This window comes from Pyrgilauda ruficollis, unplaced genomic scaffold (assembly GCF_017590135.1).
Source record: "Pyrgilauda ruficollis isolate IOZ18807 unplaced genomic scaffold, ASM1759013v1 scaffold110, whole genome shotgun sequence".
Taxonomy (NCBI): domain Eukaryota; kingdom Metazoa; phylum Chordata; class Aves; order Passeriformes; family Passeridae; genus Pyrgilauda; species Pyrgilauda ruficollis.
Window position 1 is genome coordinate 1,053,675 of NW_024509211.1, and position 25,136 is coordinate 1,078,810.

General features: G+C 43.2%; 1 protein-coding gene across 1 annotated transcript; it reads left to right on the top strand.

The window, feature by feature from the left end:
* Nucleotides 1–4,103: 4,103 nt before the first annotated feature.
* On the top strand, nucleotides 4,104–22,346 carry NAA30 (N-alpha-acetyltransferase 30, NatC catalytic subunit). The gene is made up of 5 exons (XM_041476585.1): nucleotides 4,104–4,231; nucleotides 4,510–5,433; nucleotides 12,805–12,928; nucleotides 14,955–15,010; nucleotides 22,000–22,346. The coding sequence occupies exons 2-5, from the start codon at nucleotides 4,513–4,515 to the stop codon at nucleotides 22,135–22,137; spliced, it is 1,239 nt and encodes a 412-aa protein (XP_041332519.1). The 5' UTR covers nucleotides 4,104–4,231; nucleotides 4,510–4,512; the 3' UTR covers nucleotides 22,138–22,346.
* Nucleotides 22,347–25,136: the final 2,790 nt, after the last annotated feature.

The following is a 25,136-nucleotide window of genomic DNA, read 5'->3' on the forward strand; positions in this document are numbered from 1 at the left end:
AAAAAAAGGAATCAGTGCAGTGCAGGATTCCTGCTCACCATGGCGAGGTGTGGGCTCGCTCTCAGGAAATGGCAGAGTTGGACACTGCTCCAGAAGGGAAGGGAAGCTGGGGACTGAGCGTGGCAATGAGGTGGGAGGGGTGGAGCAGGTGAGGACACCAAGGTGGCCTGGCTGTCACAGGCACAGCCCAACACAGCTGAGCAAAGCAAGCAGAGACACCTTGGTGACAGTGACCAGGCTCAGCTGAGAGCCCAGATGGCCCAAAAAGTCCATGGGGAGCACAAGGTGAAGCAGGAATGGTCATGCTGGACCTATCTTGATGCCCCAGGTTTTAGCTTTTCTATTTTTCAGATTCTGAGCTGCTTTAGTGTGGAGTTCTGAGCTTCACATCAGGGGATGGTGAGCTCTGTGCACAGAGCAGGGAGACAAAACAATTCCTGCTCCAGCTGGGGACCAAGGACAAATGATCCAAATCTCAGCCCAAGAGCACAAACCTCATGGGCTGGAGAGAGAAAAACAAGGATGGGACTTGATGGGCTGGAGCTGGAATTGGACAATGAACTGCAATGTGCACATGGACCAGAACTGATAAAAGTGAGAGACCCCGTGAGCTGTCATCCATTTTGGGACCATTTGGGTTCATCTTGGCTGCAGCCCTGGCTGGGCTCTTGTGCTGCCCAAGGTGGATCCATTGAGGAGATCCTTTGAATAAATCCCTGCTTTATTCTTTAACCCTGACCTGTCTCTGTTCTAGGTCAGCCTTCACAAGGCATCAATCTCAAAGCTGATCTTGACCCCAAATGGGCAAACCCCAGGAAGGGGGATACCCTCAGGGCCATAGCACTGACAAGTCCCACAAAAAATTTTACTTGCCCATGTGAAAAAGCAGATTCCAAAACATATCATTTATTTTTGATTTGGACAGGTTGAAAGGAAAAATACACTTAATTACTGCTTTGCTGGTGTGCTCAGAGCTCAAGTAATGCAGTCACCATTAGGAGTAACTTTTTAAAAGAATGTTTGTTAATAAGTGAAGAACAACAGAGAACTTTTCAGTTCTATTTCCATGTTACACACTCATGTCAAACTACTTCCCCTTCTTTGAGAAAAAAACCCAACAACTTCTTTATTAAACACTGACCTGCTCCTATATTTTATTGCCCAGACTAAGCACAGCTCAGTATTTTGCCCCCAGCATCCTTATTTCTGGTGCAGCTGGGATGTCACTTTGTTACCACAAGGAACAAAGGCAAGTTTAGATGTATAATTTTCTATTATAATAATACCTTGAGAGCAACTGTGAAATTAAATCCAATGTAGGTACTTGCCTTAAGCACTGAAGAGAAGAGGAAGGCCACCAGCAGCTCCCTTTCTTTTCACAGATACTGGAACTAAGTTTCCAAAGTTTGCTAAGTCGCTGTTTTCTTAACAAATTAACCATGGACACCTCCAAGGTCACAGAGTTACTGAACAAAGAACAACAAACAGCAAGGTCTGCGTCTGAGCCCCATCCCTGCCTCAGAGCATGTGGTTTGTGATGGGCAGTGTGCTCAGGGCTGAGTGATGTTCAGAAAGCAGTGAGAGGAAAACTAAGGAGCAAAATGTACCTAAAATTAAGGGGAAAAATAAAAAGGTGTGGCTTCTGGTTGAGAACATGCATTTTCAAAGCAGCTGTTTTCATAACAGAGAGGAGAATTAAGACAACCTTAAGCATAGCAGGAACTTAGACTGAGCATATCTCAGCAGTTGCAAGAAAATCATAGAACTGTGGAATGGTTTGGGTTGGAAGAGGCCCTAAAGATCTTCCCATTCCAACCCCCCTGCCAGGGACAGGAACACCTTCCAGCAGACCATGATCATTTAGATCATCTTCACCCTCTCTAATGATGTTTCCTGGCCTGGATTGTCTTCTTCACACAGACATCACCCTGACACATGGCTCTGACTCTCCCATAGCAGCTACATGGCAAGTGAGAGCAGAATTTGGTCCAGTCCTGCACTGACATTTGTTTGTTCTTTCTGTTTAAACTACCCCAGGCCAGTGAACTTGTGCCAGAGCAATTCCATCGGGCCCACAAGGGTCCTCTGGTGCCTGCTAAAACACACACAAAAATAAAAAGGAAGCCTTTGAGCACAGTTTTGTAAGTGAGCACCTCTGTGGAGCAGAGAGAAGTGGTTAAAAACAGATCTGCAGAGCACAAAGCCAACATGGATAGAGATAATATGAATTAACCTTTCTGAATCGTAGAATAATCACTGAATGATTTGGGTTAGAAGGGACTTTAAAAATCCTTTTGTTCCAAGCCCCCTGCCACTGACAGGGACTCCTTCCACTAGAGCAGGCTGCTCCAAACCCCATCCAACCTGGCCTTGGGCACTTCCAGGGATGGGGCAAAGGAGACTTGGAAAAGAAAAATTAAATATAAAAGGATTCAGATACCCATTTCTTTATCAAAATTTCAGTCTTTCCATAAGTAATTACTTTGAATAAAAGCCTTTAATTCCCTCAATTTCCAACAAGGTCTTTTACTCTTTTCCCACTTCAGCATTAAGCAGTTAATAAACAGGAGGCTGTAACTCCACACTATTTATTCTTCCTAATTAAAGAGTCCTGTTAGGACACGTAGAGCAGTTCCTGGATTTTACTTTTAAGCCCAGACCTGTCATCTCCTTGAAAAATAACTGTAGCAAATGAAAATGAGCAAGTCTTAAGAGGGCCCTGAAAAGCTTCATATGAGAAAAAGAAAAAAACCCACAATTTCTTTGCATTTTGAGGGGCCTTGTGTGCACATCAATATAATATTCACATCTAAAGGACTTGTTTGTTGCTCTGGTATCCAGTATAATTCTTAAAAGAATTTATGTGAGGCAGAAGAGCAGCAGAGAGTGTCTTTCAGCCTTGCTGAATTTCCACTGTTACCAGCCACACAACGCAGCCCAAGCCTTATCCAGGCAGGAATGACATCCCTCGTGCAGCTTTTGGAAAGAAAAGCAACAACTCCTGAGCTCTGGATCTGCAACAGAGTGTCACCCAAACACCCCTGGCCCCTGTCCCCAGACTAAACACAGCTGGGAACGTCCTTGTGGGCAGCGCCTGTGCCTGCCCAGGCTTGGGCTGATAAACAAAGCCCAGAGCAGACAGCCACTGTCCCTTGTGCTGGGCACTGCTGAGGCCACACTGCCAGCCCTGGGTCCCTCCATCCAAGGTGACATTTAGGGACTGGAACAGGGAAGGGAATGGAGCTGGGGAAGGGTCTGGAGCTCAAGTTTGATGAGGAGCAGCTGAGGGGGCTCAGCCTGGAGAAAAGGAGGCTCGGGGGGGACCGTGGCTCTGCACAGCTCCTGCCAGGAGGGGACAGCCAGGGGGATCCCGGGAACAGACAGGACAATGGGACATATTCTAAGATGTGCCAGGGGATGGTCAGGTTGGATGTCAGGAAGAATTTCCTCACGGGAAGGGTGATCAGACATTGGAATGGACAGCCCAGGGCGGTGCTGGAGTCACCATCCCCGGAGGTGATGAAAGCAAAAGACTCGGAGCTGTTCCACGGGATCCAGAGGAGGCCACAGGGATGGGGAAGGGTCTGAGGGGCCTCATGAGGACACTTGGTCTGTGCAGCTGAGCAGAGGTCAGAGCTCAGAGCAGCCAAAGCTCCCTCAGGAGAGGCAGGGCACGGGCTGATCTGGTCACTCGGGGTGACAGCAGCCGAGGGAGCAGCAGGAAGCTGAGGCACGACAGGTTTAGGTTGGATATCAGGAAAGGTTCTTCCCCCAGAGGGTGTTGGGCTCTGAACAGGCTGAGCAGGGAATGGGCACAGCCGCAGACGTGACAGAATTCAGAACGCTCTCAGGCACAGGGCGGCATTGTCGGCGTGTCCCGTGCAGGGCCGGGCGTGGGACTCCACGATCCCTGCGGGCCCTGCCAGCTCAGGACACTCCGAGCCTGTGAAAGACTGGATGTGTTCGGCCATCGGCTGGGCTCAAGGACCTCAGAGGGCTTTTCCAGCCCAGCTGGTTCCGTGATTCTGTCACCGATCCCGTTCCCTGTCCCGGTCCCCTCCCCGCTCCCCGCCCCGCGTCCCGTCTGAGGGCTCCGGCCCCGCCCCGCCGTCGCCAGGCACCGCCGCCAAGGGAGGAAGCGTCGTAAGGGCCGACAGGAACTGGCCGCGGGTTTTACGGCCGCGGCGGCCGCGCTTGGCGGCGGCGGAGCGGGAGCTGCCCAGACGCGGCGGTGAGTGGCGGCGGCGGGGGGACCCCGGGCCCCGAGCGCTCCGGGAACGGCCCCGCCCGCGGGGGGAGCGGGGCAGCCGCCACAGGGGGCGGCGGGGCGGCGAGGGGCGGCCCGGGCACCGTGCGTGCCTTTGTTCCCGCCCCCCCCACTTCGCTCCCCGCCGAGCGCGGCCCGTGAGGCCGCCGCGCCTCCCCCCCACCTTCCCGGCGCCCCCGGAAGGTTTGGCGCCCTCCTCCTCCTCCTCCTCCCCGGTGAGTTTGTGTCGGTCTCTCCCGTAGGATATGGCCGAGGTACCGCCGGGGCCTAGCAGCGTCCTGTCCCCGCAGGGGGACACGCTCTCCCCCTTCCCCGGAGGAGGAGGAGGAGGGGGGGCTGCTTCCTCCTCCTCCTCCTCCGCCGCCTCCTATGCCGCCGCCGCCGCCGCCTGCACCGGCGCCCAGGACGAGGAGGCCGAAGAGGAGGAGGAAGAGGAGGGACCCGCGGGCGGACGGGAGCAGCAGCAGCGAGGAGGAGGAGGAGGCAGCGACGGCGGCAAGGGGGGCCCGCAGCACCGCCACCATCACCGCCACCACCACCACCCCCCGCACCACAACCACCAGCTCAACGGCCTCATCAGCCCCGAGCTGCGGCACCTGCGGGCCTCCCTCAAGGGCAAGATCCTCGGCTCGGAGGCAGGGGCGGCCCCCGAGGGGCTGGAGAACAAGCGAGCCAGCAAAACAATGGGCTCCGGACAGCAGCAGCCGTCGCCCCCCAGCGCAGCGCCCTGCTCGTCCCCCCACGCCAACCACCTCCCTCCCCAGGGAAGGACTGCACCCTCTCCTCCTCCTTCTCCCCCGGCTAAAGGGGACAGGAGCCAGCCTGCTGCCACAACCACGACTGCTGCTGCTAAGACTGCAGCCCGCAATGGGCTGGCAGGAGAGACTGGCTTGGAGGAGGAAGAGCAGGAGGAGGGGGATGAAGGAGGGGAGGAGGAGGAGGAGTCCCTGCAGCTACTCTCCGGGTCCTTAGCAGCAGCGTGCAGTTTGAAAGGCTCGGGAACGGACTGTCAGCCCGAGGAGGACCTAACGATACGATACGTCCAGTATGAGTCAGAGCTGCAGATGCCCGATATCATGAGACTGATCACCAAAGATCTGTCTGAACCCTACTCCATTTACACTTATAGGTATTTTATCCACAACTGGCCACAACTTTGCTTTTTGGTAAGTGCCGGAGGGAGCAGGGAGGGCAGGAGTTGGGAGTGGTTTGGGGCTGGGGAGGAGAGGATGGAAGGGTTGGCGTTTGTGGAAATACTTTTAATAGTCTTTTTGTGGGTAAGGCCAAGGTTTTTTGGAAATGCCTGTCCCCCTGTGACCCGTGCAGGTACAAGTAAAGCACGTGCCCGAAGTTCTACATTTGTTAACACATGTTTTAAATGGTGGGGAAAGGGTTTGAGCACAGGGCTAGGATCCAGGAATTCAGGGCTTCTAATCTTGGTTTTGACATTGACTTTTGTGACCTTTGGTAGCTCATTTTATGATTGTCTCAGTTCCTGAGCTTGGATTTCAAAAAGAAAGTACTTAGTCCACTAGTGCCTTGTAACTGCTTGCTAATTCTTGCACAATGGTTTTAAAACTGACTGAAGCAGGGTTGGCACATGAATGTTAAGTGATAGGTGGAGAGGCACTGTGAAAGGTTTAGCAGACTTTTTGATCTGTGAGCTTACTTTGACAAGGACAAGTCCAGCTGTGTTGCTTTTACAGGTGTGAGAGTGCTCGCAGCATGCAGGAATTCTCTCGTTGGCTCCCTGCACTAACAGCATATTTAGTGTTGTATTCTTCCCAGTGCACTGTTGAAAGGCTGGTTTAGCTGCCCCCCTGCCTTCCTAAATGTTTGGCACTTTTTGTGTCTCAGTTGCATGCTTTTAGGATGACAGTGCATCCACAGGTAAAGGAAAGTGAGCAGAAGCTGGCCTGAGGAGTGTACGTGCATAGCAAGAGCTTGGCTGTGCTTGATTTACTCACAGGAACACTCACAGCTGCAAAACAGAACGTTTAGGGGAGTTTGTGGCACTTCCTTGCTAAAGAAAATGATGAATTCTTGTCTCTTGATGTTTTAATTAACCCTCTGAAAGGTGTGATTTAGCCAGAGCCAGGACACCCTCCAGTTGAGGGGTAGATCTGAGATTTTGATAGAATATGGGTACAAGAGGTGAGGCTAATGGAGTCCATCTGGCCTTCAACTTCCTGAATGTTCCTGGTTTAGGATCTGCTAGAATTTATAGTAGGATTGATATGGTTCATAGGAGCATTTTCAGAACTGTACAGAGGGAATACAGTAGGATTACAGGAAGTTGAGCAAAGCAAAATGTTGACCTTCTGGAACAAAACAGAATATGAAAATATTGGAGAGCATTGTTGGATGCAAAGTCATGTTTGCTATTACAAGGATGCTGATCAGAGCACAGTGATGTTCAAACACTGAGCTCTGCCTGTGACAGATTTACCTCATACTGAGAGTAAAATACTCCAGAACTACAAAAGTCCATCCTTTCAGCTTCAGGTGTAGCCCTGGAAATGCCAAGGAAATGTTGGATACTCTTAGATCACAATGCATTTGTTTAGACTTTCTCTCATTATGGGTTTTTTTGGTGAGGGAATAAGTGGAGAATTTTGTTGTGAGAAGAGCAGTGACAAGTTGTTTGACAGAGAACTAAAACAGATGATTTCTAATAAGTGCATTTAAAGAGTAAGATATCATTCAAGGGAAAGAAAGCTTATTTTGTAGTGACAGCTTCATTTTTTGATAGCCCTAAAGAATCAACAAAACTTTTCTTGAACTCAATGTATTTGCCATTTTTTTAGAAAGGTGAAACAATGTAAAGTACATAAAAGTGTAGAGAATAATATATGGCTGTGAATGTCTAAAGCCAGCAAATTGTTACCTGCTTAATTATTTGAAGATCTTGCAGCATGCTGAGTCAAATTCATGTGTGGAGAGGTTGGGGTTTTTTGTGACTGGTTTTAATATTTTTGAGGTTTGTTTCTTAGAGGATGTCTTGAAAATTTTCTGATCTATAAAATATAATTTGTTCCTGCAGTTAATTGACTCCTGAACTACTTCTCTCTAATAAATCACTTTAAAATATTTATCTTCAGTCAGGGACTGCATATTTCAATTAGCAACAAGTGTCAGGATGGTGAACGTGAAGTTTGGTGCCTGATCTCACAGAATCATTTGATTTAATGCATTGTGGCCCCATACCCTTTTGCTTTCAGGTTTTGGCTGGGTTTTGAGTGTTTTGGGAAGAGGGGGTTAGCCTGTGATTTGACTGTATTTGGAAAAAGATCTGCAAGGGTTCAGCCAATTCCTTTGCTGAATTTCACCATCACCATTTGAAAACTCTTCCAGGGCACATTCACCTGTCTTCCCTGTGCTGTCATGGCACCTTTCCTTTCCTCTCCCTCCTCTCCCCGTGAGGGGAAAAGACTGACACCACTGAAATTGAAGATGGGATGTGTATTTCCCCTAAATAAACAGCACTTGTCTCTTTCTGGTGGGTTATTTGATGAACCTCTAAACCATCATTTCCCTATTCTGACAATGCAAAGCTGATTTCTGGGGACATTATTAACTTTACTGCATGGATTTGAAACTTGCTCAATTTTGGTTTGGCCTTCCCAAGCTGCCCAGTTGCTCTAAAGGCTGGTGCAGCCCAGGCTGGTGCTTGTTTTCCCTTTCTCTTCAACTCCCTCTTCCTGCCTTGTGCCAGCCCCTGTGTTGCTGTGATTTTGGGAGCAAAGATACCCCTCTGACCAGCATATAATTGTAAATGTGTTTGTATTTAGCTGTTTTAGGGTCTTGCTCTGTTGGTTTAGAGCTCCAAATCTATTCTTGTAGGATGTCCCAGGCACTGGTACAAGAGAAGAGGTGGGAGTGCACAGCTGGAGGGAAGGCAGAGACCAACCCTGACTGGTCAGTACTGAGCAGTTTTTCAGGCTCAGAGCACTTCCTACCTGCACACTCAAAGAAGAAGTTGATATTCCACTATGAAAGGACCTGGAGATACTGGAAGTCTTAAAACCCTGTTAAATTCAATAGCTAATTTATGCACATAACTGTTATCCTGACTTTAGGGGTAGCAGCTTGGGAATACTGCTCAGTGCTGAGGTGTCCCACTGCAGCACTCTCTGGACTGTGGCAAGGTAATAACGTTTTCCTCCATAAACTTCCAGTGGAAGGTGTCCCTGTCCATGGCAGGGGTTTGGAATGTGATGATCTTTAAGGTCTTTTCCAACCCAAACCATTCTGGGATGTAAAACTCCAGCTGTGTGCTTCAACTCATGTTTTGCCTGTCTTCAGAAGAGCAGGTTTGCCCTGTGTGTTAGGTGTGGGTGCCCAGTAAATGCCTGGTTTTTACTTATTCTCAAAAGTTCTGTCAGCCCAGTTTCTCCTCAAATGATACCCACTTCTCTCTCAAAGAATGACAAGGGGCAAGGGGCATCTTGTGTTTCATGAGAAGTATTTTTAAGCAGTGTTACATCTTTGTCCCCAGATGGATTGTAAATGCATTTTCGACGTTGTAGCTTTCTTTCAAAGTGGTTTTGAAGCTTCTAGTCTTAGCAGTGCTAAAGTTCTGAAGCTTTCATTTCAGACTGATAAATTAAATATTTCAGAAAATTGTTTTCAAAATCCTTTAGCGTGGGAGAGGTGAGCTTAGGAAACCTTGCTCTGTGCCAGAGTTTGGATAAGAAAAAATGTAATAAAAGGCTGAGTGTTGTAACCTCTCCTGTAATTCACTGTACCACTCAGCTGCCTTTTAAGAAAAATCTAGAAAATCTATGCTTTTATTGGGTTCTTAACTTTGCCACCAGCTATAGCAGCATTTATAATTTAAACTTTCACAAGTTTAAAAATAACCTATTAATTCCATGTAAGTGGTTTTAAATGTGTTGTAAATCCTAAATGACTGCAGTTAAGTCTTGTTTTATACTAATGCTTTGCATTTTTTGAAATTGGATTTGATTCAAGAGTCTTGGTGTGTTGAAATTAAGACTTGTAAGACATCATCCCTGTTCTTCAGTTGTGGAAGACCTGGGGCTTAAAGGAAGAAAAGTCAGGAGGTTGTCTGAGAAGTCTTCCTGTTCTCATGGCAGATGTAGGAAGAAGTTTTGAAGGAGAATTTGCAAACTTTGTATTCCAGTTTGTTTTTAGGAGTGATCACACTTTCAGTCTCTCACTGAAGTCCCTGCAGCACCTGAGCAGGTGACAGCAGCCAGGGCAGCTATTCCAGGGACTGTTCCTCACACAGGAGGGAGTTGCTGCTGTCCAGGTTCATGGAGGGAAGCAGAGGGAGGTGGGGATTCGCCAGGAACTGGGAAGAGCTGTGGCTGAAGTGGCAGAGTGAGGTTAAAACCATTACCCTGAGTGTATTCTCTAATGGCACTCGGTAACACGATCCCTAAATGTGAGCCAGCTCCTACCCAGCTGTGCCTGGGATACTTTGGGATGGACTTTGGTGCAGGTGTGAAAGGAAAAATGCAGTGCAGCAGTGCAGGTTCTGCTGTGTTTGAATTGCAAAATATTTCCCTTTTGGGGCTAGTTGGCTGTTTTCATCTCCTTTAAACAAAATTCACAGGATCTGGATATTAAATGCATACTCAGACTGTGGCTGACAGACATAATGCCATCTTTGATAATGAAATTAATACAAATTGATTAATTCTATGAAAAGTAATGTTCTTGCTGATTTACAGACATTTCTCCACCAGCTCTTCCAGTATATTAAAATCTGTTTGTTTTAAGCATTTAAACTTATTCATAGGAACAAAGATGATGCAAATATTGGATTTGGATTCATGTATGTTAATCCTGCTACTAAGAACCTACTATTGGAGTAAATCTTACAGTACTCTGTGGAGTTTATAATATATAATACTGACTTAGGCTGAATTCTGTTTGTAGAAAATTGCATGTTTAGAAGTACTCTTGCATACCTGAAAGGAAAATTTGGCCCATGGTTATCTTTTCCTAAATGATGTTGTGTGGGAGCTACTTTTCTTCCCTCCTCACAACTCTCCCTATTTCAGTCTGGGTTTTTTTTTTTTTTTTATTCGCACAGTTTAACCTTCTCCAGGAAATTAAGTTGCAAAGTTTTGCATCATTTTTGTTCAGGTTCATTTCTAGCTTTAGATAAGGTTGAAAAGAAGGAGAAAGGAGAGGAAAGGCAACAAAAATCCCTCTAAATGAGGTGGAAATGCAGCACTCCCTTTGTGAATGGAACAGCTGTAGATTCACTGCCAGACTTACCTGCCTTAAGACAGAGAAGTAGATTTAAGGGTTTGGAGAACTGGTAACAGAGTCATTCTTTATTCAGCTCTCTGGCAGCAGTGGTAAAACCAGTGGGTATTTGCTTCTTTGATCACTGAAACAAAATTCTTTGCTGTTCATTTAGCATTTTAAATATATGATTCATGAATATAACTTTTCAGAAAAGTGCCCTGGAAAGAGGTCAAGGTATGAAGAAAGAGCTCAGATGTGAAGTGTCTAGATTGCCACTACTCCTGAAGCATGGAAAAAAAATAAATATATATAAATATATCCTAAAAATTGTCCACATAACTGTTTGGATCAACAGTTTGCACGTGTTCACTCCAGGGCAAAGCACAACTATAACATTATAACATGCTAGTTTGTGGTGTGCTTTTTTTTTTTTTTTTTCAGTGAGGTATAAGATTACATCTAGGTACTCTGCATAATTATAGCAATGTTCTGAGCAGTTTGTCTGATGATACTCTTTATTTAACTCCCTGCTTTTCTCAGGTCTGAGCCGAGATACAGAACTTGCCTTGAGCTGAAACTTTGCATGCACTGTTTGAGTATGGGCACAGCTCCTCTTTTCTGTGCAATAACCTGTGTTTTGGAACAAATAAAAGACTGCTTAGAGGCTCTGTGTTTCAGTCCAGTTAGATCATGCTGGAGATTTTGTTTGTTATTTTAAAAACCACTCGTTAGATTGTTCAGGGTTGTTCTTGGATACTGCTGAAATGTGTTTTCCTGCCAAATAAAAACTTAGCAATAGTTATATTTGCTTCAGCTACATTAGAAATGGGGTTATAATCATGCTGTATCATAGGGCTTTGATACTGCAGCTTATACTTTTTTTGGCTGCTTCATTTCACCTTTGCTGCAGCTCCTGGTTGACAGCTGACTTGGTTAATAACCCACATCCAGGTGGAGATGCTCAAAGACTTGATTCTTTTTGGGGTGAAGAGACTGTGCCTGCAGTATGACCTGCAGGAAGGAATCTCCTGTCCATGGAGCTTCAGCCTCCAAGCTGTGCACGAGGGTTCAGGTGGTTGAGTTTATACCACAGGCTTTGGAGCAGTGAGCTCTGGCTTCACAGGTGGCTGCTCTGAGGCCTGGCAGTGCTGGCTCTAGCAAGTCCTTTTCATTTGACATGTCTTAGAGTTGTAAATTTGGATTATCTACAGCTCTTGTGGCAGCACATGCTTGTGCCAATCATGTGCTGTAGTCCTGGTTTAGCTGCTGCACTTGAGCCCAAGGCTGGTCCTCCCTGCAGGTCTGTCAAAGGCTGTGGATCCACTCACACAGCCATATGTAAAGTTATGAGTTTCTTTTTATCTCTGCCCATCTTTCCTGAGTGCACAGGAATTTGTTTTCCCTTTGGATGCTGTCCCATTCTGCAGCATTACTCAGTTTTACTGCTGCAGGTTATAATGTCATTAATCCCTTGTGCTGCCTAATCCTTCAGTTAACATGACTTAGTTTTCCTTTCTCTCATGATAAAATTTTGGTGAACACAGTGGGTGTGCAAGTGGTTTGCTGAGTGTTTGAGGAGGAGTTGGGTCCTTTCCTTTTTGGGGTTTTTCTTGTTAATATTTCAGGATGCCTACATCTCCTTGACCACGGTTACTGTGACAATGCCACTGGGATTAACTGCCAGTGCATAGCTCTTGACAAACAAAATCCCCCAATAGTTAAAATGTGTGAAATTAACTGTGCTTTTTTGTTTGTTCTCTGGGTGTCATATGACTGAAAACGAGTGTCTGAAGATTAAATGCAGCAACACTTTTCTCTGATCCTTTGTGGCCTTGACATTAAAACCAGACAAAAATTAAGCATGTTATCTAGCACAGCCCTTATACAGGAAAATTCAGAGCACTATAAAACAGGAGTGGACATTTTTCCTCTGTAGAAACCCATATGAAAGGATAATTTATGCCTTAACCTGGTCTTTTATTTTATTTATTTTCCCTTTTATTTATTTATTTTCCCTTTTTAATCACACGTGTTCTTGCCTGTAGACTTTGTGAAATGATAATGTGGTTCTCTCCAGGAGTAATTCATTGGTTGTTAATTTTCCTGGAACTTTATTGGAAGGTAATAAAGCAATTAAGTCTTTTAATCATAGTAATACTTTTGGAACACTTTTCAAATTTACGTCGTTACCTTTTCATAGCTTTAACAAATTCTGTGTGGCTCTTTCACGTGAAAAATGAAGTGGTTTACTGCTTTTGGTAGCACTGTGGATCCCAAACTGAGAATTCCATCCGTGTATGTTTGTCTTTAAGGCCATGGTAGGTGAGGAGTGTGTAGGTGCCATCGTCTGCAAGCTGGATATGCACAAAAAGATGTTCCGCAGAGGTTATATAGCCATGTTAGCAGTGGATTCCAAATACAGAAGAAAAGGAATTGGTAAGAATAGCCTTTTTTCTTCTTTCTTCTTTAAATCCTCTCTGGCTGGGATAACTGTAGCTGTCATAAAGATTTAAGCTGAACTGAACTTCAGGATGTGGTGCTTTGTGTGTCATCCTCGCCTTACTCAACCACACGAGCTCCCCAGTGGCTTTTCTGATTTTGTTAAAATAACCTGAAATGCCCTGTGAGGTTCACACCTGGGATCTGATAAGGGTAAAAAGAAAGGCAGGCAGCAGCCCCTTACCTCTGCCTCTACCACTGCCAAATAACAGTGGGAACTGCTTTGTGGTTTTATGTGTGCCCTCATCACTGTATTTCCATGTTGTGTTCAGGCTCCTTTTTTACAGTGAACTTATTTCCTGACTTCCCCCTATAAATTATGCATATATTACCCATCAGGGAGAATGTATGGAGCTCATTATTGTATTAATCAGGGAAGAAAAATAGCTGTGTACTGTTACTTGAATGATTGAAATGGAGATCTGTTTTGTTGGGAAGGTACGTGGTAAAGAAATCACTCTTGGCAGGGAGTTTGCCCTTTCTCATTAATCAGTTTTGCCCTGGTGAAGGGATTTTCATTCTAACTCCAGTTAGCCAAGTTGGCTTAATTAAATATCTGTTCTTATGGAACTTAATTTTTTCATGCTGGTTATTGTGAAATTACATTGTGTAAGGTTTTTTTTTAACTAAATGTAGACGTCAGCTCCAAAGCTTAGAACTGTGCTTCACCACTCATCCACACTGAACAGCTCATGCTTCTGTGATTAAAGACAGAAATTACTTGCAATCAAAAAATACAGTGATCCATTGCAGAATGTATCATTGTGTTTGCTTTCTTCCAGAAAAAACCCTCCAAAAAAACACATTACCACAACTGTTCAAGCATGTGCAGATTTTTTTCTTTCCCCAGTGCAATTCAAAAGCCATTGTTGGTTTCTGTAGTGGAGCAGAGGAAGAGGATACTGAGGAATCACTGTCTCTCCTTTCCTTTTAGCTGAGTCATGAAGGAGTCTGCCATAATTTAATTGCAGGTGCTTGGATTCAGAAGTAAATAAGAGCTAATGCTGTTATTATGAAGATCACTGCAAGACTTCTCCCTCACTTTAGTCAGTTTGTTAAATTAGAAATACATACATGGAATTTGTCTTTAAAGCCTTGCTTACTGTAGCATTATATATGTTGACTTTTTTCCTACGTTTGCCACCTTGCTGTTTCTCAAAGTGTGCTCTTAGTCTGGAGACCTGCATTAAATGTAGAACAGTTTTATCATCACATTCAGTGAAAATCTTTATTGATTAAAGTTTTGAGAATATTTTAAAACATTCTGTAGATTCCTTGGGGTTGTTTTTACTTTTCCATAGCCTTCTTATGGAAGTGAGATTTATGCAATTTCACTGAGCAGCAGTTTTTTCCACTAAAAAATTTGAAATCAACTTTCAATTTCACCTCAATTCTACAGACAGGTAGGGATATTACATTTGTAGAACCGTGGTGAAATAGATGAAAAATAATTATTTCAAAATTAAACTAATGCTTGACTTAGGGGAAGGGATGGGCTTCAAGAATATTATTAGATACTAGCAAACCCAAATGGTAGTGAGCCATAAAAACAGTGGTTTCATAAGTTCTGTTACTAATACAAGTATTTGTTTTAGTAAGAGGAAATTCCCATGGAAGATGAATGTCCTTCAAGCACATGCCAGCAGATTTTGACTTCAAATGCAACTAAAAGGAATGAATCACATCTTGGAAAGCTATATTTAACACCATGTTGAGCAGAGCAGCCAGTTTCTAATATCCTTGTGTTACAAGAATCTTGCACTTGAGCTGAGTCTCTGGATAACTTCACAGATTATTTTAGTGTTCAAACTTGAGACTGCAGCTTGACTGCAACTCCTTGTTTTTCTTTCCTCCCTGCTTTCCCCAGGTGTCATGTCATGTAGGTAGCACACATTAGTCATATATAAACTGGCATTTTTGTTTTGCACTGCAACTCTGACACTTACTGAAATCTGTGTTTCAGGTACAAACTTGGTTAAGAAAGCTATTTATGCTATGGTTGAAGGAGATTGTGATGAGGTAAGATTTTATAATCAAAACTTTCATAATGTAAATGGTTTGCACTCTGTTGTATGTGGATTCATTTCACTGGTTTTTCTTCTACAGGACTTTTTTTAGGTGGGAAATAAGTTGGTAAGAAGCTCCTTTATATTAAAAGGGGAAACAACCCCAAAAAATAAGTATGGCACAAATAGGAGATGAACTTTCTAAATTTGTCCTAAGTGCTGAAATTCAGCAATTTACATTGTGAAGCTGCCTCAGCCTTCACTCAGTCCCATTTTCCTGCGAGGGCCCCATTTGAGGTGCAGCTGAGCAGTGGGATGAGCGTGTCCTGTGTGGCCCTTCAGAGTACAGCCAGGCACAGAACAGTGTGTGCTGTGCTGCTGCAGAATGTGGATTTATCACAGCCACTCATCAGGCTGTTCTGACACTGCACAGGGCAGGGCTGCAGTGGGTTTAGCACAGCAACACAGACATGCAGGGAGAGTGACTGAAGCACTGGCAAACTTCCCTGCCCTACAAGTTGTTACTCTTTCACCAGATTACAATTCCTGCTGCTTTTTTTTTTTTTTTTTTTTTTTTTTTTTTTTTTTGAATATAAATATATACCTAAAGCAACTCTGTTGTTATATGCCTTGTTTAACTTGTGAGGAACTCTTCCTCCATCCATCCATCCATCCATCCATCCATCCTCCTTAACCGGGTTATCTGTCCCTTTAACTTCCAGCTCCTTGGCACAGTGCAGTTGTTCCTGATGTGTGAGCACTGTCATTTCAGTGTCACAGTTAATGAGCCTTTGATCTCTCTGTTATCTCACTTCAGCTGCTCCCTGCATTGTCCCACTGCTCCCTCCATTGTCCCACTGCCCCGTGGGGAAGTTTCTTATGCAAAGCTACAATTGGTGTCACAGCACTTTTGGCACACACTCCAGTTTATTTTTCCACTTGTTGTGTTTCTCTTCCTGCAGCATCCCTGCCTGTGCTCTGGCTTCATTCATTGGGAGATTTATTCTTCCTCTCAGATCCCTTCATGCCTCTGCTTGCTGCTGTCTTCTTCCCCCTCACCTTCTGATTTATGTTGTAGTTGGGCAGTACAGTGCAGTCTGTAATGCTTTTAAGTTCTTTATTTTGGCTTCTTGCTTCTATCCTGGTTGCTAAAATGCTTTCCTCTAATCTCTTTTACTACTTGTCTACACTGAACTAATGAACAAGAGGTTGGTTGGTTTGTTTTCCCCATTGCTTTCCACTATGGTTTTGGGTTGATTTCCCATTTCTAGACTAGTCAAGATTTTCAAAGAATTGCAAAATACTTGAGGATCAGGGTTACAGTGTTCACACCACAGCTGCAGAAGTGAGATGCAGAGAAGGGAAGTGAATTACCCACTGTTATTAGAGAGTCAGGACTAGAACTGGATGTTTCTACTCAAGCTCTGAGTTGCAGTAATTACTGTATAATTTCTGAATGTCTGTGTGCTACTCATGTAAATTCATTTCTAGATTGGACTATCTAACAGGTGACCTCTAACAGTAACCTCTTCTGTGTCTGTCTTTTTCCTCTACCACTGTTACATTAATCCAAGATCCCTTTTTGCTGTTTTTTTAATCTCCATAAACATGAAATAAATGTGGTTAAGGGTTGCAGGTCTGCAGTGAGGTCTCATTAAGTCTTAGTCACAGATTTTCCTCTCTGGTGCTGTATAAATGCTTTGGACCAGGGGCAGAGGGCATTTCTCAGATTCCCTTTATTCAAAGGCACTGTAATTCAGACTCCTTGAATTGTGTGCTGGATGGGGGCAGCCATGGTTTTGGAACTGCTGTTTCTAGAATGATTATTCCAAACTCATCCTCTGCTTTTTGGGAGTTTTTGCACCAGCTGAGTCTTGTGCTGGCACTAAATTTTAAAGTGGGAGCCCTTTAGGGAGCATGGAATACAAGCAGAATTTTACTGATTATTTTTCTGCACCATCAGCTGAGGCATACCCACACTTATTTATGTTTTTCTTTAACATAGGTTATCCACAACCAAGCAGCCAATGTTCTCATGGTTTTTGGTTTTTTTTTTCCTTTGCCACCAAGTAGGCTTCTTCCACATACCCAAAATGGTGCAAAATAAGGATGTTTGTTACTTGTACTACATGATGGAGTGCTGAGCTTTCAGTCAGATCAGAATCTGAAAAATCTAACTAGGCACCCATGAAAAGCTCTGCCCAACTCTTGGGTCTCACCAGTTTTCACAACAGTTGTCAGGAGATCAGTTTCTGATTAATTGATGCTTAAAGCTCATCAAACACAAAGTAGTGCATCACAATAATTTGTCTGTGTGAGGCGTAGAAATAATCATCCCTGCAGGTTTTAAGGCATTTTTCTACATCTTTTAATGAAATCAGAATCCTGATGAAAATAAAAAGATACTGCTTTTTGAGATAAGATGGAGTGCAATTAAAAACAAAATGCTATTTTCTGAAACTTGCTTGGAATAGGATTAAAAACATGAATATGCAGCTGTGGGTGTTGTGAAAAATTTCCAAAGGCTGCTTGGAAACTCTTCCCTTCAATCTAATTACGGAATAGATGCAGTAAATAGACTTAATTTTAATAATTTGTGGCATATAATCTGATAAATGCCTCACTCAGTGTGTTGCTTTTCAAAGTATCACAGATTTGGCTTTGGAGGTACCAGCACTGAGTCCTGAAAAACAAAGGATTTATACAACACCACAGATGAAAATCTTGACAAATCACAGCTGATAGGTGGCATTTCAAAGCCTGCTGCAATGTTCTGGTGTTTAAGGACATTTTTTTCCCCTGTGGGCTGTTTTAGTAGGAATAAACCAAGGCAGGCCTATGGAATGAGTGGTTTACAATGGTCAGCACCTTGCCTGAGAGGCAGAGTCTTCCTCAGGGGTGTGGAAGATTTTCCCTGGGAAAGCTGTGGAGTGAGTGAGTGAGGAGGTGAATTGACTGGAATGGAATCTGTGTGCAGGGGAGGAGCTGGCCATGGAGCTGGCCATGGCCTACATTAGAATAGAAACCAGGGAAGTGATCTGCTGTTGGGGGTGGGTGCTTGAACCAGAAATAACCTTCAGGCCTGGAGAAAGCACTCACACAGCAGCTTCCAGCTGGACTGTCTGCATATAACATTACAAAACTTAGGCATCTCTGATTTGTGGGGTTTTTTTTTTTTTTACCTTTGTGACTTTCTCAAGTATTTGATGTTCATGAATTCTGATATTTGGGGTAGTGAACTGTACTGGGCTGAGTTTCCGGTGGATCACAGTGATTTAGGATAACTCTGGGCTGGTTGCATAGAAAAGGGGAACTATGGAAATAAATCAGGTGAAGGTGAATAGTTCTACTTTCAGCTCCAAAGTTTTGGAAGTATTTTTCTTCCAGTTTAAAAAAGAAAAGCATGTGCTGACTGCAGCAAGGTGGGTGTCTGGCTGCTTTTTGTACTGTTTTTGCTGGCAAGTAGTTTCCCAAACCTCCACAGCTGAAGACCATCCTGTGGAACTGTTACATCCCTTAATTACAAGTAGAAAGGAGGAGTTGTTCATATGCAGGTTTTCCATCTGTAACAAATGACTGAGGAATCTGCATCCATTATATGTATATATATATATAGATACAGTAACATTTATAATATATATTATAAATGAAATATAATATATATTATAAATAATATATATAATATACATTATAAATAATATAGTATTTCAGTAATATGAAGTGAATGGATCGGTAACTAATGGTGAATAATGAAAATCAGACTCCAGTAAGTTGGACTTCAAAGACCTTTTCTAAATAAAAAATGTAGAACATGAAAGGGAACCACAGATTCTCCTGGTACTTCCCATTGGAACTTCAGGGTGATTTAGAGTGGGGATTTTGACCACACTAGTAGGTGTGTCATTTCAATTCAGCACCACACTAGTAAAAATGAAATGTGTATTTTTATGGAATCCTATTTGAAATCATTACATTACTGATATTTTTAGTTTCTCCTTAATCTACAAAACATAAAAAGTACGAACTTTAAATTTTGGGTAGTGCCTGTCTTTGAAAGTTGAGGCAGTTAAATTGATTAAGGACATTGGACAACCTCTCTTGAGTCTGATGATCTGTCAGACTTGAAAGTAAGAATAGCAACCTCCTCTGTGAGTGCTGAGACAACTTTCTTCATTTGATTTGGCTGTATCCATTCCATGACTTGGGTTTTAAACTTGAGTTCCTTCCAGAGTTTGAGCTGAAGAAGCAAGAAGGCTTGACCACTCCAGTTGGCTTCAGTTCAGGAATAAATTAAAGGTGTGAAAATGTAGCAACAAGGAATATTGCACTCCACTCTTAATATAGAAATCTTTTTGCTTCTAAACCCAGTTAATGTTAGAGTTGAGCTAAAATTTTTGGTTTATGAAATTTAAGATAAAAGAGAATGTCACAACCTTCAGAAAGTTGCAACTTGAGCAGAAAACGCTGTTAAATCTAATCAGAGCTTTGCTGCCCTTCGGGGGGGGTGTTGCTGTGTTATCAGAGGATTTAACAGGCATATGTGCACAACAAAATCGACCACAAGAGCAGAAATAAATGTAACAATTGAAGGTTTGGAGCTTGATTGAAAAGCTCACACAGGAAGAGATGCATTCTTCACCAAAGGAAGCTAATGAAATCTGAATAAAATATGCCTGTGTTTCCTTTTCAGATAACAGGAACATGTCTTCTGCTGCAGTATGTTGAGATCAGGGAATTACTTTTCATTGTGCTGAGACTTCCTTAGAAATACCAGAGCAAATCTCTTGCATTTGCTTTCAAGATGAGCATTCACTCAGGTAGTGGGATTCCAACAAACCTGTATTTCAACATTTAACCACTCCCTTCAGCTCAATCACCTGCAGTGCTGGAAGTGTTTTAGCATTGGCAGGTGTTGGTGCTTGCAGTTGAATAGAGAGTTGTTACATCACTCTGCCAGGTTACTGAACCTTAGAGAGAGTGAATGCCCTTGGTAGCTGAGAGTTCAAATAAATAATCCTCTGCACAGGTCAGATTCCTTCTTTGGCGTCAATGTTTTGTTTAAATTGGAATTAGGGAGTTGTACAATGTGTAGAAAATAGCCTTCTCCAGCAAAATGATGGTGCTCCCATAATTTCTTACAGACGGATAGTTACCCATTTTAATGGATGAAGGATGTTAGGAGTACTCCATCAGCCCACAGGACTTGCTAGTAATGTTCTGGGAAGTGCCAAACAGAGAAATTCAATCTCTCATTCTTGTCACAAAACTAAGAATTGAATTAGGTTGTCTTAAGTGTTCAGCTGCAGCACTGCCCTGCTGTAATTTAAGAACTCTGATGATTAATATTTCAATGTGTGACTCTTAGTTCCTTTTTGTAAAACTAACTGTTTCCAAGTCTCATATTCTTCACTGGGTTGTTATCCCCAGCTTTATTGTTCTTTCAACATGCTTACACTGAGAAACACAGGTGGAATTGCCCATTGGAATGTGGCAGCCAGAGGTTAGACTGGAGGTGTCCAATAAGATTTTAAAATACTTTTAATGTATATATTTGACTCAAGTTTCAGGCCACTCTAACCACTGGCTGCCTCCTCCTTTCACACTGGCCTAGCCGCTCCTCAGACTGCAGAAAACAAACCCTGTGGAGAGAAAAGGGAAAGGTTTTCTTCCAGGTGGCTTTGGAAGGAGCTCAGGGACAAGCCTTGAGAGCTGGCAGGAGAGGCCAGGGGGAAAGGAAGTGGGAATGTGTGCCTGAAGGGAGGGAGGCCACAGAAGCCATAAAGTAGATGGACTGTAACTGCTTTACAAATCCAGGCTGATATTTGGTCCTCTGTTTTCATTCTATGGTCTTTCTACAGTGACCATCAGCTCCAGTTTAATATGTGGGTGTTCACTGCCAGGGGTGTATGGAGCCCAGGCTTTTTTAGTTCAGTCTCTGTTCTTGCTAACAGCAGAACCTTAAATTATTGAGTTGGACACCAGTCAAGAGGCAGAGTTAGTTTTTATTGCATGGAGGCGATGCAGGGCTTGTCAGTTATGGCAGAACTCTGTTCAGTGCATGTGGAGAAAAGAGAGAGAGAAACAACTCTGCAAAATTCTGAAGTTTTGTGAAGTTGGCTTGTTAAGGCCAGTGTAGTTTTTTGCCTGTGCTTGAGAGTTCTGAGACAATTTTGAGTCTTTATTTGGGCTACAGTTGGACTTGGGTTTGGTCTGAGTTACTTCTGGCAGGTCTTTCTGCAACTGAGATCTTACCAACAGAGGGGGAAAAAATATGGAAAACTCTGCTTGTCCTTCTGGTGTGCACTGTGATTTGGGTTTAGGGTATTTGCTGGTACCAAGTTGGATCAGGCTTGGAGCAACCTGGGATAGTGGAAGGTGTCCCTGTCCATGGCAGGGAGTTGGAACTGGATGATCTTGAAGGTGCCTTCCAACCCAGAGCACTCTGTGATTCTTGTGCTGAGCACAGATATTCACTGCAAATGTTGGGTTCCACAGCTGGTGTCAAAGCTTTTATCTACATGTAACTCCAAGGAGTCAGGGGTCAAAGATATTAAATCATTTAATCCTCAAGTGCCAAGTTCTTGTGACATGTAGAAGTTCAGTTACTCACTCAAAATATGTTCTGGACCCTAACCTGTTTGGTAGCTTGGGTTTTGGGGGAGGATGTTTGGGATTTGTTTGTTGATGTGTGTTTTACCCTTGTTTTGAGGTGGTGAACTGAAATACTGTTTACAGCCAAGAACTAAAATCTTGAACGTTGTTTACAATTACAGTTGTGGATGAACTGCTATATTATATATTTTTTTTTAATGTGGAAATGGATGCTTAATGTGGAAATATTGCTTAATTAAGTAAAGATAAGAAGAAATTAATTCCATTCACTGGTAACAACCATACCTTTAAATAAACCTTTGGAATTGGTTCAGCAATCGTGTACTTGCCACTGCCGACTAACACGACACGCTTTTTTTTCTTTCTTTTTATTTCTTTTCTCCCTTAAAGGTTGTATTGGAAACAGAAATCACAAATAAGTCTGCTTTGAAACTTTATGAAAACCTTGGTTTTGTGCGAGACAAGAGGCTGTTCAGATACTATTTAAATGGAGTGGATGCCCTGCGTCTGAAACTGTGGCTGCGTTAGGAGACCCCATCCCAGCCAGCAAGCGACGTCCCAGCAGCGCAGAGTTGTCCTTTGCATGCAATGCAATTTGTCCCAAATTGCTTTGCAAGGTGGACTTTTAGTACTTTCCATGCAGCTCTTAAACCTGTCAGTGTCCCATTGAGTGTCGCACACATTCGTTGCACTTTGGCATGGCGCATTTGTTCCGAATTAAAGCCGATTGTCTCAGACTCCGAGTCCTTTTGGTACCAGCCAGATGTGCCAGGTGATAGCCAAGATATGTTCATTCATTTGCAAGTCTGCTGACTCTTTAGGACATCCACACAGTGAACGTTTTAGCAGAGAAAACCTGGATGGGAACGCCGCTTTTGGTTCCCGAAAATTCAAAATAAAGCCAATGTAGATTGTAAAATTCTATAAGTATACTAACATTTCATACAAAAATTGCCATAGTTTTCTGGGGAAGAAGAAGAAAAAGGAAAAAAAAAGGCTTCAATTTTAGGTTTTATTTTTCAATATTGAATTTTTCCATTCTTAAATATTGGTACCTCAGTGATTAGTGAATGAAAAAATGTATTGTAGGGTGGGGTGTGTGTTACAACAAGTAACCATTAAATTGCGTCTGCCAGTGCCTGTATAGATAAGTATATTTGTCTTCACCTCTAAGTTTGGAGTGCATGCTTTTATTCTTTTACTTTCTTCAGTTGTCTTTGCAAGAAAAAAAAAAAAAACAAAACCTGCTTTTATTTCAATTCTGGATTTGATAATAAATTATTTCAGATTTTTATAATTCGGATACTTCTCCCAAACAAGGGTTTGGAAGGCCCTTCTTAAAGCTCGAAGTGTAAGCTATTTTGAAAACCTTGAGTAGCTGCTAAAAGAACCTGGTGCCACCAGTGAATCTCTGCTGGGTTTGGATGCACTTTTGTCATTAAAAGAGTGAGGGACTTCTTTTAAAAGAAGAAGATACAGAAAATTAATGTAAATTGGTATGATTTTTATTTAATCAAAATTATTGCTAGAAGCTCTGAGAAACAGCTATTTTAAGATAGTTGGAACAATTTTTTTTTCAGATTCAGATTGCTTTGCTTCAGTGTTCTAAAATGCTTCAGTCTTTGGTTCTTGGTCTTGGAAGTGAATTTCAAGGTGTATCATATTCATTTTCAGCTGCTCTCATTTTCTCAACTTACATGAGCTAAATTATTGGGGGAATTTTCCCCCTCTAAAATCAAAGCAGCGGGGAAGGAATTCTGTCTCTCTTTCTTGCATTCATTCTTGCTCTGTTTTTCTTTCTTTTTTTTTTTCCTTTCTTTATTTGGGCTTGCATAGGTTTTACCAATACCCATCAATTTTTTCAGTAATGACAGCGTCAAGGCTTTCTTGTTCCGTGTGATTCCATAGCCCAGGTCTATGAATCAGTTGGGTTGGGTGGTTTTTTTGTTTGTTTTGTTTTGTGGGGGTGTCTTTTTATTTTGGTTTTTTCGGGGTTTTTGTTTTGTTTGGTTTTTTTTTTTTTTTTTTAAAGACAAGAATAAAGGTATTAGGTGACTTGTGGAAGCACCTCTGTAATCAGAGATCTCAGAATATTCAGAGTTGGAAGGGACCCACCAGGATCAAGTCCAGCTCTGAGGTGAATGGTCCTTACAGGGATCAAAAGGATGAACTCTCAATGAATCCACTCTCATGGAACCGAGCGAATTCTCCAGATTTGCCTTACTTCACTTTTGGTTTTTTTCCTTTTTAAACTTTGGTTTGAGTCATGGGGTCTGTTAGGGGCAATGAATCCACTCTCATGGAACCGAGCGAATTCTCCAGATTTGCCTTACTTCACTTTTGGTTTTTTTCCTTTTTAAACTTTGGTTTGAGTCATGGGGTTTGTTAGGGTTTTTTTTTTGTTTGTTTTCATTTTTGCTAATTACTGTACACTAAAAACAAAACCAACAAAACCCCTACCTCCAGTATCATTTGGAAAAGAGCCCTGTGCAGGAAAACTGGATTTGAGCAAAGCCGCCTTTTGCACAGACCAATCGCACATGGTGATGGACGTTTCTTGCCATGTACAAATCATGAGTTGTATTTGAAAATAAAGATTTTTAATGGAAGCTGGCCCTGCTGAGTTTTCTGCTTGTAGAGACACCATCTGTGCTGTCGAGGGGCTCTGTTCCCCTCAGTAAAGAAAACTCATCCTTAAAAGGGTGCCCAAGACAAATGTTGGAAGTGGGGTCTGTTACTCCCAGGACGTGCTGGAGCTCATCCTAAAGCCTGTGTGACACCATAAAACCTCTTGTTACCCTGCTCCCTCAGGGCTGCCAGTTTTTCTGGGTGGCTTTTCAGCAGTTTTCATCAGTGTTAAGGCTTCAACGTTGGTCGCCAATCCCTTGAGTCAGGTTTCCCTCAGCTGTGGTCCAGCATGTAGGGACTGCCCTGGAGCTGGATCAGGGAGGTTTCAGACCTTGCAAGCAGCTCTTGGGCTTGTTTCACAGATTGCAAACTGGGCTGCCTTGTGTGTCTTGCTGGGGTTTCAGTCTGCAAAGCCAGACAGACAAGTTTTCTATTGGTTAATATTTAAGCCGTGGGTGTCTTCAGATTCAAAAGCCGACTGGCAAGTGAGCTGAAATCCCTCCTCACTGCCAAAAAACATCCCTCTGGAGCAAACTTCAAATGCAATTCTGGTTGGTTATTGTAAGAAGTGGTTGCTGCCATGCCTGTGTTGAAAATACTGAGCAAAATAGGTGTAGATCTCTGTTTTTTTGTTTTTCAAAGAGCATGTGGCCTGAAAGGTTCTGCCATGGCTGCTGTGTCACAGTTCACTGCAGGAGACACTGAGCTGCATGTGCTGGGTCCTGCCAAACAGATTTGTTCTCTGTGCTGCTTGGGATTAGGAAATCAAGTGGGAAGCCTTGAATTTGCATAGGTTTTCAAAAGGAGTCTAGCAAGGAAAAGTTGGTTATTTCTCCTGTCTCTTGCTAAACACAGTTCTCTCCCCCTCGCCTTTTTGCATTGACAAATCTAACTAAGGA